This window comes from Phodopus roborovskii, unplaced genomic scaffold (genome assembly GCF_943737965.1).
Source record: "Phodopus roborovskii unplaced genomic scaffold, PHOROB, whole genome shotgun sequence".
NCBI classification, from domain to species: Eukaryota; Metazoa; Chordata; class Mammalia; order Rodentia; family Cricetidae; genus Phodopus; species Phodopus roborovskii.
In genome coordinates this window covers 22,822,735-22,839,577 of record NW_026126588.1, presented here as the reverse complement: position 1 = coordinate 22,839,577, position 16,843 = coordinate 22,822,735, and the positions used below count along the sequence as shown (strand labels likewise).

The 16,843-nt window shown below is 43.2% G+C and overlaps 1 protein-coding gene and 1 pseudogene across 1 annotated transcript in view; one reads left to right on the top strand and one right to left on the bottom strand.

Annotated features, from left to right (window-relative positions):
* Slc9a4 (solute carrier family 9 member A4) overlaps positions 1–16,329 on the bottom strand; it is a 43,931-nt gene extending 27,602 nt beyond the window's left edge. Inside the window, exons 1-2 of the mRNA XM_051204530.1 lie at positions 16,074–16,329; positions 9,897–10,360 (exon numbers count right to left, since the gene is read on the bottom strand). Of these exons, the coding sequence (XP_051060487.1) occupies positions 9,897–10,360; positions 16,074–16,329 (720 nt within the window). The remainder of the gene's footprint in view (positions 1–9,896; positions 10,361–16,073) is intronic.
* Positions 856–1,456, top strand: LOC127236742 (peroxiredoxin-1-like; annotated as a pseudogene).
* Positions 16,330–16,843: the final 514 nt, after the last annotated feature.

The following is a 16,843-nucleotide window of genomic DNA, read 5'->3' as shown; positions in this document are numbered from 1 at the left end:
ACATCAACTCCAAATGCAAATACTCCTTTTCAATCTTTGTTGAGGACAGGTTTCCATATGAAACACTGCTGAAATGAGTGGATTCTGGCCAAGTTATGTTATGAGCACTTTTCCCCACCAGCCTGGTTCCACAGCTGTGTCAGCCCCAAATAACACAGAGAGATGCTGTATTAGATACAACGCTGTTGGCCTGTTACTAGCATTTCTCATTGGCTAGCTCTGTCTTAAATATTAACCCGTTTTTATTAATCCAAGTGTTTCCACATGGTCTTATCTTACCGGAGAGAGGGTCCAGACCTTCTTCTCTCAAGTCCCTTCATCTTGACTCTCCTCTACTACATCTCCCAGAATTCTCCTTGTCTCCTAGTCCCACCTATCTTGCTTTCCTATTTTCCAACAATGCTTTATTCATTAACCAATAAGAGAAACATATTTACAGAATGGCATCTCCCATCAAAGTTACACACCCATTAAAAAAACAAAAAATACAAAAAAAACGCTTTAGTGAATATACAGAGACCATGAACTGAAAGTGTGGAATTGAATGAATCTTCCTTCTTAGTGATAACCATCTCAGTGTTCAACTATACCAAGTGATTACTGCATTATGAGCCTGACAAGTTCACCAAAGCAAGTTCTATTCTAGTAGAGTTATGGATTCCTATTGATCTTCATAAGCTATTGGGCCATCTGTTGACGACACACTACCCTCTTGGTGATCTTAGTTTTTCTCTGTAGTCTAGCAAGAAGAAGTTTTGAGAGTGGCTATACTCATGTTGACCTTCATCTTAGAAGAAAAGTGTTTGAGTCATCAACCTCTCTTGCCTTGGTTGCCTCTCTGTCAGAGACCTGTGACTCTGCCCTGCCAATAGCAAGATGTCTTCAGGAAATGCAAAAATTGGGTATCCTGCTCCCAACTTCAAAGCCACAGCTGTTATGCCAGATAGACAATTCAAAGATAACAGCCTAAGTGAATACAGGGGAGAACATGTTGTATTCTTCTTGGTTTTACTTTTGTGTGCCCCACTGAGATCATTGTTTCCAGTAACAGGGCAGAAGAATTTAAGAAACTCAACTGCCAAGTGACTGGAGCATCTGTGGATTCTCACTTCTGTCATCTGGCATGGATTAATACTCCCAAGAAACAAGGAGGATCGGGACCGGTGAACATTCCCTTGGTATCAGATTCCAAGCGCACCATTGCTCGGGATTATGGAGTCTTAAAGGCTGATTAAGGTATCTCTTTCAGGGGCCTCTTTATTATCGATGATAAAAGTATCCTTCAACGTATCACTAAATGATCTTCCTGTTGGCTGCTCTGTGGATGAGAGTCTGAGACTAGTCCAGGCCTTCCAGTTCACTGACAAACGTGATGAAGTATGCCAGCCTGGCTGGAAACCTGGCAATGATACCTGAAGTCCAAAAGAGCAAAGACTATTTCTCTAAGCAGAAGTGAGCACTTGGGGCTACTTCTCTGCCAGGCTGCACCAGAAGAAAATCTCTTATGCTCTATTCATGCTTAAACTCGAAAAAAAAATGTGCCTTTCCTACAGTGCTGGGGTGATTATCCCTTCTTCCAGTATTGGAAATGGCCTGAGCTGTACTGTGAGTAGACTGTCTGATATACCTGTCCCAGAAATCAACCTGTTCTTGTTTTAGTATCTATTAGACTTGAACTCTCTGGAATAAGAAGGAGGAGGGGGAGGAAGAGAAGATGGGGAAGAGGAGGAGGAGGAAAGAAGAAGAAGAGGAAGAGGAAGAGGAAGAAGAAGAAGAGGAAGAAGAAGAAGAAGAAGAAGAAGAAGAAGGATGAGGCTAGAAGCTTAGTCTTTGGTATGATGCAAGCTGTAAATTTTCCATCTGAATATGTTATGACTGAAAAAAAATGTGTCTAGAGATATGGCTCAGGGTTAAAAGCATGTGTCATTCATGCAGAGGACTGGGTTCAGTTGTGAGTACCTTCCTGAAGGCTCAAAATCATCGGTAACTCCAGTTTCAGACAATTTTCAGGCACCATGGATGCATGTTGTGCCCAGGCATATATATGCAGTCAAAACATAGACATACATAAGATACAATTTTTTTAATCTTTTAAAATAAAAAACAAAGATCTAACATGTTTTACTCCTCTTATATTACCATAATTATTTATCACAAATAAGTGGTGAATCCTGTCAAATAATTGACCATATTGTTGATAAATCATTTATTTTATTTATGTGATAAATTTAATGCATAGATATAATCCTCTGTAGCCATAATTTCTGTGCTTTTTATATATTGTTAAATTTGATTTCATAATACTTTATTAATAATTTCTTGATCGGTAGTCATGATCTGTAGGTTTCTTTCTTTAATATACCTTTGTCTGGTTTTTATGTCAGCACAAAGTTGGCTACATAATAAGGTCAAAAATGGGTCCTTTCAAGCAGAAGCAGACACCCACAGCTAAACACTGAGCCAAATTCCTGGAATCCAGTTGCAGAGAGGGAGGAGTGATGAGCAAAGGGGTTAAGACCAGGCTGGAGAAACCCACAGAAACAGCTGACCTGAACAAGGGGGAGCTCATAGACCCCAGTCTGAAAGCTGGGAAGCCAGCATAGGTCCAACCCAGACCCCCTGAACATGGGTGTTAGTTAGGAGGACTGGGCAGTCTGTGGGGCCTCTGGTAATGGATCAGTATTTATCCTTAGTATAGGAATGGATTTTGGGAGCCCATACCAAATAGAGATATAGTCCCTCAGCCTAGACACATGGGGGAGGGCCTGGGCCCTGCTCCAAATGATATGACAGACTTTGAAGACTCCCCATGGAAGGCCTCACCCTCCCTGGGAGCAGAAAGTGGATGGGATAGTGGTTGGTGGGGGAACAGGGAAGGATGGGAGGGTGCTGGAACTGGAATGGATATGTAAAACAAGCTTGTTTCAAATTTAAATTAAAAATTATATTTAAAAAAATTGGCTCTTTCTCCACTATGTCTGAAAGAGTTTATGAGGAGTATATATGATTTCTCCTTCTAGGCATAGACAAGGTATCATCTTTAAATGATAAGTTTTCATTTATTACCATCCTTACAACTGTCTCTCTGTTGCCGCCTTTGACTCAGCTCTAATTTTTCACATTAGGGCAGAGCCTTATATCATTGATTTAGATCTTTCCAGTTTTAAAGCTATAAACATTCCTTAAAGCACATATCACATCAATTATGAATGGTGTGTTCATATTATTTCATCAAAATGTTACCTAATTTCCTTCATAGTTTCTTTTTTTGAGCTACAGAATAGGAAGAAATGTATTGTCTAATTTGCAATTATTGGAATTTTTATTTTCATTCTGTTCTGGGATGGGTGGACACCGAAAGCACTCTGAATGGCCTGAAGGTTTCTAAATTTATGGAGGTTTTATTATGGTTAAAAAAAACAGTGGTCATTTTCGGTAAGTATGCACTTTAAGGAGGATGTCTAATTTTGGGTCCTTAGACATAGTGCTCTTAAATAGCAGCTAGGACAAGGTGGTTGGTAGGTGCAGACCCTCTGTGTCTTGCAGAGTTTTTTTTTTCCCCTAGCTTGTCCTATCACTTCCTAAGGCAAGTTAATAGAATGCCCTGCACTGCTAGTAGAATAGTCATTCCCTAACTGTGCATATGTCAGTTTTAGTTCATGTTTGGTAGGCAGTTATAAGCAGACTCGTGTGCATGTATGAGTTTGGGGAATCCTTATGAAGTAATACTTTCATCATGATCATCTACTATTCTTCACTTGTGCAATGCTTCCCATTGCCATGGCTATTTGATCTCATGACCATGTAACTGTGCCTGCCTACTTCCTTCATGACTCGATGGTATGAACAAGAAGGGAAATGAGAAGGCCTATTGCAGCAGAGTGTGACATGTTTAGGACTGCACCTGCAGCCTTTTGGAAGCTGGTTATTGCCAGTCTCACTGGCCATGTTTTGAGTATGGTAGTTTTGAGCAGAGGGTCATTTTCAGGATGGGTACCTTGCTTCCTTGTATGAAACTATTGTCTTCGCCATGGCACGGTGATCAGTAGTATTCAGTGTGGTAGCTGAAGTAGGGTTTGTCTTTTTGAGTTGGGGCACAGCAGAGAAGGTCTCTTTAAAAGCTGCTTTAGATTTTAAAAGCCACTCTTAACATCCTTGAATGAGCAGTATCTGATAAAGCAGCTGCTCAGTAATGGGTTTTGGATGGAGAGATGGATGACTGGATATGAGGGAGTTGATGGGTGGTTGAATAGATGGGTGAAGATGGATGGATGAAGGATGGATAGACGGATAGATGGACGGATGATTAAGACAGAGTACTTATGGGTCCACGTAAGACAACTGAACTATATCATTAGATTGAACCAATTTTTCAAGGTTTAAGAGTACATACTACTACTACAAAAGACCCAAGTTTCATTCCTAAAACCCAAAGTAGATGCTCATAGCTACCAGTAATTCCAGCTTCAGGGGATATGATGACTTCATCTGGCTTTTGTAGGCACTTGTATTAACAAGCATATTTCCACACACACACACAGACACATTAAGTTTATTTTATTTTTAAAAAATACAAAGGATGGTCTATGGATTTGAGAATGGGGATTTTTCTCAAAATGCCAGCATAGGAAGCCTCCCTTTGACTTGTTGGTCAGAAGCATCTAAGAGAAACCCCCCTTGCCAAAAAAAAAAAAAAAAAAAAAAAAAGCAATATAGGCTATTGATGCTGCCTTTGGTTTCTTCCTAAAACGTAAAAGTAAGATGCAATTGTTAAAGACAACACATACCTCAAACACAGGACTTGGAAGACTCAAACTAGAACTTACTGGGAACCTTCCTCCCTAAGGACTAGCTCTTGTAGTATCTGAAGCTGTTATGCAAGCTGCCAATATTTTTTTTTTAAAGCAATTAATAGTCCTACCCATATGTAAAGCCTGTGCACCACAGCAGTGATTAGCATGGTAAAATCTACACAGATATGCAATAGTGGCTCTTATATCTTCAGGTAACCAACAGCTGCTTAAGGTGAGGTCATAGATTCTAGAGGAGAATCTCTACAGCTGCTTTCCTAAACCAAAATAATATCTAACTGTATTCTAAATACCCAATCCAGATAAGTACAGCTCTCACCTCTCATCACAGAAGTTTCTTTTTGCAACGAGTGTGGAGAACGTTACAGAGGTCCAATGGTATTGCAGAGAGCAACTGATTATGAGATCAACGGATAATTCTACAACACAGCCACAAAACCTCCTTCCACAATGCAGCTTGTGTGACTTTTCACATAAAGCTGGCCTTATTATTTCCACACTACAACCCCTTACGTCCAGCTGAGAACATTAGTGTAGGTGCCTTATTTACCACAATACATTAGCACAGGTGCTGGCAGAGAATGGTCTGGCAAAAGCCACGGGACTAGGAAGCTGTCTCTGCTGCCTCTGGCATGCCAGGATGTTCTCCCCCATCAGGAATTTCCATGAAAACATTACATAACCTCCTAGGGTACCTTTGTGGCTGGGACAGGTTCTAGGAAAAATGTAGGCTAGGCAGGTAGGTTAAGAAGGACTCTGGAGGTTTACAGTGTGGGGGTTCAAGACAGGACAGACTCCCTTTCACATCCCTTGCCATGGCTGGTGGGGAGTTCAGGGCCCTTAGTGGTATTGACAGAATTGCTTCTTGGTGGTTTTATGTCCTTGCTCTCCTTCTTCCCTAAAGACTTGAAGGGCCATCACTGCCCTCCTCCTCCAAGTCTATTCCTACAGCTGCTCAACTCCACCTCCAGACAAAGAAAAGACAGCATGGTAACTAGCTACATTTCATTTCCTTTTCCTACCCTTGGGGCTGAAATGAGTGTCTGTCACCCTGAGCGGCTCATAAGTGTCTTCTGGCTAAAGATCAATTGGTACAAATTCAAACCTCAACTATTCTCTCCCTGCAAGCAGAAGCAAATAATCCAAATATGTGTTTGGGAGTCAAATTTGGGCAGCTGTCACGAAAGCATAGTTGAAGGCCCCTATCTAACAGTATATGTTTTCAGCATGCCGCTGAGAGGCTTGCCCTCCCGGAGGTGCAAGTCTTTCCGAGTTGCTTATTGGAGAGCCTGCCGCTTAGACATCAGACATATTGAAGGCAGGGTGTCACCCAGTTGTGGAGGAGCTGAGGATCAGAAATGGCTCCCCATGTTGGTAAAGCACACTCCTGGGGACCTCAGCTGACCACCCCCTCACTTGTTCTAGCTCCTGCCACCTTCTACCTTTCCAACCTGGCTACTGGATCCTGGTTGCTATACCACACACACGTGTGTGTACACACACACACACACACACACACACACACACCAGATCCATTCTTCACTGTCAGAGGGCAAGCTCACTAGATAAACCTCCAAATACTTTGACTGACAGAATGTCTCTCAAGGCAAATGCTGGGGTCACCGTGGGTGGGTCTGACTTCTCGCCTGCGCCAGTGAGCTTACTGTACTTAAGGAGGAATGTGAATTTTTCCATGGACCCTGTGAGCAGAAGAACGCCTTTATCTCAATTCTACAGCAAGAAGAGGCACGAGCGAACAGTCTTGCCTACAGCCTTGTGTGAAAAATCACTAAGTCCACCATTTCTATGCAAGAGAAAGATCAGCTATGTCATGGGAACTGAGCCCTACCCAATCATTAATAGGTAGAACTGAAATTTCAAAAGGTTAAGAAAAAGGGAAGGGGAAGGAAGGAACAGAGCTGGGCACCTAGGTCTGCTCCGTAACCCAGGGGATTTTAACTTCTTGTGTCTTGTTTTCTTCGTTTTTTGAATGAATGATAAATTTCATGCTTCCTAATAAGATCTATGGATGTAACAAAGTAGTAAATGCAAAGGTGGCCACCACGGGTCCTGGCTGAGTAGCTCTGTCTCTGCCTTCTTCTAGAATCTTAACCAGGAGACTCCAGTGGGAATATAGGTGATCTTAGGATGTTTTTTAAGTAGTACTAGAAATACCTTTTATTTGTTTTTTTTTTTTAAATAAAGGAAGTTGTAGATATTCAAGTCATACAATATCACACCTTAATGTGCACATCCTGATCAAATGATTGTTGTAGAACAACTGGCTCATTCTCCCTCTGCCCTCCCTCTCCACCTTCACAGCAAATCTGCACAGATCTCCAGCGCGGATTGTGTACTGGCTACCCTTGTGTGTGCCCTTGTCAGACCCCGAAGGTCTGTCCTACTTAGCAGTACTGTAGCCTGAAAACTCAGCAGAAGGGTGAATGGGAAACCACAAGCTGAACCCTTCATGTGGCTTCGTTCTTGGATAGTTCGAATGTTCTGGAAATACAAGCTGAACTGTCATCACATGTAACCATCAACCACAGGCCACCTCTGGGTGACTCAAACCCTGCTGTAGGGTTGTGACTGCTGCCCTCGGGCAGGCTCTTTGCTCAATGAGAGGGTGAGCTCAAAGCCCTCAGATCAAAATACTGTTGGACGACAGAAAGTGGCAGTTTCTTTCAGCCGCCTTCTAAATCTGGCCCTGGGCTTCTCTGGTTTCACTTAGGGACCCAGTGGTGCCCCCCACACACACACACACTTAATACTCCCTGTGCTGTGGGAGACCAAAGAGGAGCTTGTGGGCAACCTCATAATGCAAAGGCAGTGTTGCCCTGCGGAGGTCACAGCAGCACCCTCAGCAGACACTACAGTTACTCTGAAATTATAATCATTCTTTAGAAACTTCTCTACGGAAGCAATTTAGTCTTGAGAAAGTCAAACGTCACCCGTGATGGTATCGCCACCGGAAGCCGTGACGAGGTTGGCTTTGGACACATTGGTAGAGAAACCTTAGGGTGAGACCTGATCCTTGGCTCGGGGCAGCAGGCAAGAACTTTGGTAATGAATACAGACGATTTCTCAGCAAGAATTTCTGCCTATCACGTGATTATGCTCCTGATAAAGAGACCATGTGGTTCTGGGCAATTTTAAAAAGTCAGCCCTATCCGTAGAAGCAAAAGCTGATAAAGTCTTTCTGGAAAAGCTGGGCTGCTGAGGTCACCCAAGTTCAATGTCATGTGTTACCTTGGCATTTGGAAAAAAAAAATCAAGGATGCCCAGCCTAGATGCAAATTCCTCCTGGCCCCATCGCTCCACGTTCAACAGCCCCAGCCAAACAAATCTCCTGAGCAAAACTGCCAGGCAGCGATCCTGCCTCCACTTGCCAGTCTGCAAACTTCACACAACGCAAATGCATCCCCGAGGCCTCTAGCCTGCCCTCTCCAGTACCCAACCCTGCTCCCTTCAATCTCTACACCTCATGCCTGCCCTATTCAACCGCTGCTGGTGTGTTCTTCTTCCTAGGGCACTGCACATGGTTTGGGGTGTTATGTGATGTCTCACTCCCCTGACATGCTGTAGGTTGTGTTGGTTTGGATGAGGATGGCCCCCATAGAGTCATATTTTTGAATGCTTGGTCACCAGCTGGTGGAATGGTTTGGGAAGTATTAAGAGACGTTGTCTTGTTGGAGGAAGTGTGTCACTGGGTGTGGGCTCTGGGGTCTGCAAAGACTTACACCATCCTCAGTAGTCTCTGTCTCCTACGTGAGGATCAAGATGTGAGTGTTCAGCTTCCTTTGCTCTGACGTCATGTACTCCAACCCTCTGAAACACAAGCCCAACTACACACTGTCTTTTACACACAGCCTTGGTCTTGGTGTTTTTGCCATAGCAACAGAAAAGAAACTAAGACATGGGTATCAAGTCTTTGCCCATCCCTACAATCCTAGGGTCATAACCTCTCATTTACCAGTGTGGTAAACAGAAGTGATTAGAATAGCCACGTGTATTAAGTTTTAAATCTATATATTGCTTAACCCTCATTAATTACTAATGAAATATTGTTTTAAAATAGTCCCAAATGCAAAAACAAAGCCAGCAAGGTAAAAGGCCTTATTGCAATGATTTATTAAAAAAAAATCAAAACTACTACTCATAGAGGTAATTGCAAAATAAATCGTGTTAAATTATTGTGTTAACTTTGCTAATTAATTATTAATCTACAAAATACTGTGCAACACCTGATGAGACATGGAAGGACCCGAAGTGGGTACAGCTAAGCAACACGTGTAATATGATTCCTCGGTGTTGGTCAAAACACTGTGAATCTCCAGATGTGTATATGCTCACCATGAAAGCTGGGAGAGAATGGGCAAGTGAGTTATTCTTTGCATAAATAATAGGGAGAAGGCAAGCAGAACCTTCCTGTTTATGACTAATAATTCTGTTCTATTTGACTCTTTTACAACGAAATGTGTTCTGGTGTGGCTTATGTGCAGGAATATAGGTTTCCAGTAGCAAAATTCCATAAAAGTGTGTATAAACTTCTTACAGGCCAACAGCTGGTGAAGGCTGTAGTTTTTAGTGAAACTGATCACTGAGCTTGACTTGTTGTGAATACTCCAGCAACCCAGGCTGGGAACATTTCCTGGGGGCTTATCGCTAAGCCTTGCTCTTTCTAGCCTGTTCATCCACCTCTGTTTTTCTCTGGAGAATTCCTAAGCAGAGAGCCCCCCACACACACATTTTCCATATGACATGTGACTGAGCACTATATACAAGCGGATTTATTTCTATAACTGCTCTGTCATGTCCCAACAACCAGAGGGATTTTATTTAACTTCATCTGGTGTCTCGTGTGTGTGTGTGTGTGTGTGTGTGTGTGTGTGTGCGCGCGCGCGCATATATACATATAGACATATGTTAGAAACAAAAGTACTGTCATGGCCGACAAGTGTACACAGAATGGCTATAAAGAATTTCTCCAGAATCCAGGACACAACCTTGACGACTTGCATGGAGAGAGAGCCGGGGCAGCCACGCCGGCCCCACCCCTCCGGGAACAAGGTCTGTGTGACTCACCACACTGATCCCGTCGTTGAGCAGGGCCTCCCCGAATATCATCATGTAAAGCTGCTCGTTCACTCGCGCCTCCTCGAACACAGCCAGCACGGCCACCGGGTCCACTGCTGAGATCAGGCTACCAAACAGCAGGTTCTGCAGCAGGCTGATGTCGCCAAGGCCAAAGGCCTCGATCTGGCAGATGAAGTAGAGGGAGAGACCAATACCGAAGGCATTGATCAGGGCCCCCAGGCCTGCCCACCACAGGATGGAGCCGATGTTCTCAAAGAAGGGCCGCGTGGGCATGAAGTAGCCGCTCTCCAGCACGATCGGGGGGAGGAGATAGAGGAAGTAAATGCTCGAATCCATGACCGGAGGAGATTTGTGGTGGGTACCGAAGATGATGCCGCCCACCAGCGCACCCACGATGAGGAGGAGGCAGCTCTCTGGCATGAGGTGGGGTAGCCGGTGGTAAAGGTGGAAACCTGGGAACACGGGAGACGGGAGGGACATGAATCTTTGCCAATGGACCAGGCTGGGTGGGGGAGTCGGGAAAGTGGGGAGGTAGACGAGCAGCTGGCATCCCATCTGAGGGTTCCACATAGATCTTGGCTATCAGTAGCACCAATCTCAGCCTGCAGCCCACCCCCCACCCCTGCTTCCTGTTTGTTGCAGGTTTCCCAGAGGGGGGGAAAGGAAGTAGGTATGAAAAGTGTGCATTCATGGGAAACGCGGTGCACAGCTCCCGTGGAATCTGACCGGTTCCTAGATCTCTCCTTACACCATGCTTACTCCACATCACAGAAATAAAGCTCTTGCATTTTGTCTCCCCTTCTTAACGAATAATGTTGCCAACTGGATCCTTGGAAGAAGAAAAATCGGCTCACGTTCTTGAGAATGTCCCTTGCCACTTTTGCCAATTACGTAGTCAACCTAGGTTTCCTCAGTCATGATTCTTGTTTTCTGTCCTCAAAGCCCATCCGCTCTCCTCCATTTCTACATCCAGGGCCTTTATTTAGGTCCTTACGTTTCTCATGCTATTGATTGCACAGCTCTCTTTGAATCCCGTTACAGTTTGGATCTTAAACATCCCTCCAAAACCTATTGTTCTATTAGTGTCTAAACATGTGCTATAGGTAAACCGATTTAAAACAAACAAACAAACAAAACAAAACACTTACAGTACCATTACACCTGTGAAGTCACAGGAACTGTGCTTGCTGGCACAAGATTTGCCCAAGATCATGCCAGTCTAGTGTGGGTGAGTAAGGGACACACCAGACCCATGCCTAGCTGAGGAGCTATTGAGAGTCAATGGCTGCTTGAGCGTCAGTTTCCTTTATGGGGTCAGTTTCCTTTATGGGCGTGGCTCCTGGTAAATTGACCAAGCTCCAGTAGGTGGCCCCAGACCTATGTAGTAGTTGGACTCCATGGATTATAAAAAACAGGAAAAATACATTAAAAAGTGCATGAAGTTGGAAAGCAGTCTTGGGGGTATCCGGGAAGAGTTAGGAGAGGTGGGTGGGGATGTGAATATGATCAAAATGCTACACACACATGTAGGAGATACTAGAAGAATAAAGGAAATGGAAAAAATGTAATTATCAATTCTGATGTCGCTTTATGTAAATACATACTACAAAGGGGCAGGAACACATTTAGGGTTATTTCAGAAACTGTGCTATATTCTGCTCTACGCCTAAGCCAAAATGCATTTAAATTTTATTTTATATATAGAACTCATGTTAGCAACTCCATTGGCAATTTTAAAGTCAAGCATTCAAACACAACACAATTCAATGCCAGAGGAATCGGGAGACATGTTTAGTGACGATGACAGAAAAATATCACAACAACACATATCTCTGTTTTCCATGCTAGACCATTGCATTTCTATACAACCTGAGCCTATACAGCAAGCACTGAATTTCAACAGAGTGCAGCAGCAGTCTCGAGTAAGAACCAAGCATTGCAGGCAGTGTTCACAGTGCAAGCCGCTGAGCACACACTGTGGCTCATAACCAAGGCTTCAGGGAAGTCGCTTGATGTATGTAACACGGTCAAGCACAGACAGAAACACCCTGATCTCATTACACAGTTGATTTTTGATCGATTGTTGGCCAGGTTTTTCAGAAACCTTCTGTTATTGTTGTCAAATTTTTCGTGAGCCAACACTCCACAGTTCAACTGCATGTGAGGTTGTAAGTCGTAGTTTAAGAAGCAATGTTTTCCACCCCATGAATCTTACCGCCTCGGTTCCACCTAAGATGTAGAAGGCACTTGGAGCGCTGCATGAATTTTAAACTAATGGTGTTTATTGAGTGCTCCTGTGTAAGGAACGGTGTACTGTTGAATTTACCGAGGCAGAAGGCCAAAGATGTGGATGATACTGCATCTCTCACTGTTGGGTGAAGTTTTCATGGTAAAGCATGAATAAGAGAGAAGACAAAAACAACATGACATAAACGGCTTTAGTAAAATGCACTTGAAATAGCCTGTAAATACAAAGGTGTCAGAACTCAGCGGCTCGTATGGGGGTCCCAGCCCACACCTCCTGCCCCAAGTGTTTCTATCTTTCAAAACAGCCAATCACAATCCTTTGCCATCAGCCCCTTCCTCTCTTGTTGCTCTGTTTTCCCTGATTAAATTGTCGTTTTTTCTCCGTCTCTGAGTCCTGCTCAGCATTGGAGGCGCAGCCTTTCCCATTCCTCACCAGAGGAATTAATGTCTTCCTCAAAAATTAATATGCCTTATCGAAACAAATTATCTCTACAATGCTAGTTTAGAAAGAGTGATGCTTATCTCCCACTTTTATGTGTGACTTATCTATGCGTAACTGTCAATTCCCCCCAGACTTAAGTAGGGGGTTTACGTCATTACATTGCTTTACAAACAGCAGCAGCAAAGTCTGTATTAACAGCTGAGTCTAAAAGTGTATGTATGGATGAATGAATAAATGAGTGAATGAATGGGCTAAGTCGTCATCAGAGATGCTTTTATATGGAAGGAAACTGGGTGCCTTGGGGAATGGCTAAGATATGCGCAGTTATGTAATGGAATGAGAAACATTTTAAATTAGGGGAGGGAGCATCAAGACAAAAAAAGAAAAAGAAAAAGAAATAAAATGAGGTAGGAATGGTCCTAACACACACTTCCCTCCCTCACTGAGAGATGCCGTCTGGCTTAAACAAGGTGAGAATTAGGAAGATTATTAAGTAAAAGCTGGAAGACGGTTTTGTGCCATATAACAGAGAGCTTGACTTTTAAATTAACTAAGGTAGATTCCTTTCCAGAAGCTATGGGGGAGCAGTCAATGTCTCCTTGAAGAGTTTTATATATAGCTGTATAAAAAGAAGATATAGTTTCCCTCAGAACTTTAGAACTGGTCCACTATATATATATATATGAGTGTGTGTGCAGAAAGAGAGAGAGAGATGTAAAAGTGGGTGTATGTGTGAATGTGTGTGTGTGCGCGTGTGTGTGAATGTGTGTACGTGTGTGCGTGTGTGTGCGTGTGTGTGTGTGTGTGTGTGTGTGTGTGTGTGTGTGTGTGTGTGTAGGTTGACACAGTTGAGCATAATTATCACCAAAGGATGTCACTTATACTCTTAGTTAGACTTCACTGGTGTCAAGACCAGTTCAAGGCCGTCTAAAGCCAGATTCTCAGTTTTCTAATCACAACTCTGTTGGCCTTATTTCCTTCTTCTCCTCCCTTATTTTTTGTCTTTTAAGTAGTGTTCACTGTAGACAAACTTAACTTGTAAGTTATGCCATGGAAGGGGAAGGGCCTGTGCGTCTTCTCAGAGCCTCCGTCTTGTCATTCTGGCTCCATTTCCTGGAAATGAGGTACTCAAGACTCTTGTTCTTCCGAATGGTTTCCAGGGAAGGTTCCCATAATATTCCAAGAAGTGGGATGGGACTAAAAGATAACTCACAGAGTCAGAAGTGACTTTAATTATCTGCATTCTGTGATATCTGCGTGTTACAGTTAAGTATTTAAAAGGCATGGGGAGCATTTTGATACTTTCCTGTCAAAGTGCCAATGGTGAGTTCTAGGTTAACCTCTTATCCCTGTGAAACTATGTCTCTTAAGGTTAAGGTCCAACCCATTTGCTTCTAGGCGTTGTATGGGTACTCCACAGATACGCTACAATGGATGAGAAATAATACACGATGGTGATGATAAGGCTTAAAATTACGTTTTTTATTCAGAATCCATAATCTGAATACTCACTCGTAGCTATTCTTTAAACGTTAAAGTTTGGGTACCACCATAGTTACCATCATCTTTACTATTATTACTGTTTATCTCTCAGTAAACAAACCATCACATTATATAGAATGTTGGGCTCAGTATTGGGTATATAACATGTATTTAATAAATACTCCTCTTTTCAGCTCCCCTAATGCTTATGGAGTGCAGACTCACCTAGATTCCTGGAGACTAGCAATTATAAACTCATTCTTCCGGCAGTATGTTAACTGATAACCCACTACAGTACTTTTCCTTTGTGAAATCATACAGAATTATATCACCATGAAAACCAACAACGTTTAACTGAGAGTCCCTTGAACAACAGCATGCCCTGTAGTCTCTTCATATTTCCTGATAGTGAATTCTGAGCACAGGCAATACATCTAAATAGCAAACAACACTGTATGCGAATGTTAAAAACAAAAAGAAAAGATTTACTGAGCCCCCCTCTGCTTCTAGATGCCTATTGGTAGCTAAAGGGGCCAGCTAGTCAACTACGGGTCTGGGTTCTAAGTACCTAGAACAACTGCAGCTGTTGGCAAGCAGAGGGGGGGAAGACGGGCAAGTGGAGGCAAATCATACTCCCCATTGTTTACAAATGGCACAAAACTGTCATGGGAGACAGCTTCGAACATCCCCATTATCCATCTAGCTAAATGGAAGGTGCTAGACCCTGCCCTAGCCTGAACACAATATTCATCTAGACAGCCAATTTTACTCAGACACTCCTTCAAAATGATGTATGCTTTGTGTAAACGAACCATTTGTGCAAACCAACCATTCAGCAAAATTGCAAGAGATCTCTCCCAATCAACTCTTTCCACTCCATTTGAATCCTTTCATAGCTTAAAGTGCACAGCTGCTCTGAAGAGGCACCTAGGTACATCTGAAGCCCCTAGCACACAGGAAGGAAGGAGATACACGGACAGATGGAAGCCAGTAAACACTCGCCACAGACTACACATAGCTCAACCTACATTTCCAATCTGTCATATGCATGAATGCATGTGTGTATATATACATATATATGTAAATTAAAATAAAAATGTTTGAAAGATTCTACATCCATAAGACAATCCGTGCCTTCAGATTATCCACAGCTTATCGTAGAGGAGGCAGAGGTAATACTACGTGCAGTAGTTGACAAAATTGTATGGATTTTCTACTTTGGAATAAGCAGTTCTCCTTAAGAGTCAAGGGGCGGCAGATTGTGCATGGAATGTAAACCAATCATAGAGCTGTGGTTTGGGGTGAAGAGCACCTGACTGGAATCCAATCTATTCACTTGAGCTCATTTCCGTTGACAAAGAAAAGCAGAGGTGGGCGGCAGCTCCATTTGAGTTACCAACAGATAATGTCTCGTATACCCCACACCACATTGCTGCCCTGCAAGAGATGCCTTTGTTTATTTTTCTCCTTGCTCCCCATCGCTCCTCAAGAAACAGGAGTCTCTTAGAAAGAATGAATAACTGACAGATTAAAATACATGACTGGGAATGAAGGAAGACCATTTTATAAATAGAAATATTATCCATCCGGTCTCTGACATTTCCCAAGCTGGGACCACTCTACATTTTACACACACACACACACACACACACACACACACTCACACACACACTCAACACACACACTCACACACACACACACACACACACACACCATAGAGCATGAGATTTTTACATGGCAGGTAAGTCACAAGTTTGTGTTCTTGAATTACAAAGTCGAAACAATGAAGAGCGTCGAAGTATGCATTTAAGTTTCAAATGCAACCCTGAAGCATTAAACAGCCACCACTTTTCCTTGATTTCAGGGAATGTCATTTTAATGCACTGCAAGTAACAGTTAATATCCACGTAACCCTATCATCTGTCTATAAGGTTTTTACATGTGATACCTCAGATAGGAAGCTATCCACCTTAAACATAGTGTTAAAGACTTACCGATCTTTGCAAGGGATGCAAGCAATATCCAGAGGGTGACCTCGTAAGGAATTTGAACATAGTCATAATCCAGTTCAAACACAGATATCCTTTTGTCGGGGTCTGAGCTGGAAGCAGCAAACCGAGCATCAGATGCCTGCTGGGCAGTGGAATTTGAGGATCCATTTTCATAGGACGATGCTTCTGAACATTCGAGGACCACCAGCCATAGCAACCAGTTCCAAGAACTAAAAGCCATATGCATTGCAAGACTCATGCCTGTGGGTCTCTTACTACACACCTGGGGGCTGACATGAGCCGTACATCTGAGGTAGGACAGGTTTCCAGCCGCATTACCCAGGTGAGAGGTAAATACGTGTGCAATCCAGAAATCATTCCCAAACGAGACCAGTGTGATGATTCTGCAGACGCATGCCTTCAAATCTTCTTAAAAATCTGCTGTTCCACAAGCTCAGCTTCTCGAGCAAATGTAGGCTTCCAGTGAGATCTACCTGCAGGACCGTCAACCGACTGTGATTGGAGAGAAATCCACGAGGAGAAATCCCTCTTCATTCAAAGCTGTTTCCTCACCCACGGAACACTGGCTTTATCTTGTGAGTGTAAATTGGGAAGGACACGCATTCCCACCACTGAGGTGCTTGCTTTAATAAGGAAGGAAGTCCTTCCTGCCCATTGGATCCCAGGAAGGCGCCACCTGTAGTGTCCCTCGTCCACCACACCTCCTGCTGCTGTCTCACCTGTTTTGAACCGGTCGAAGCTGCAGGTAGCTC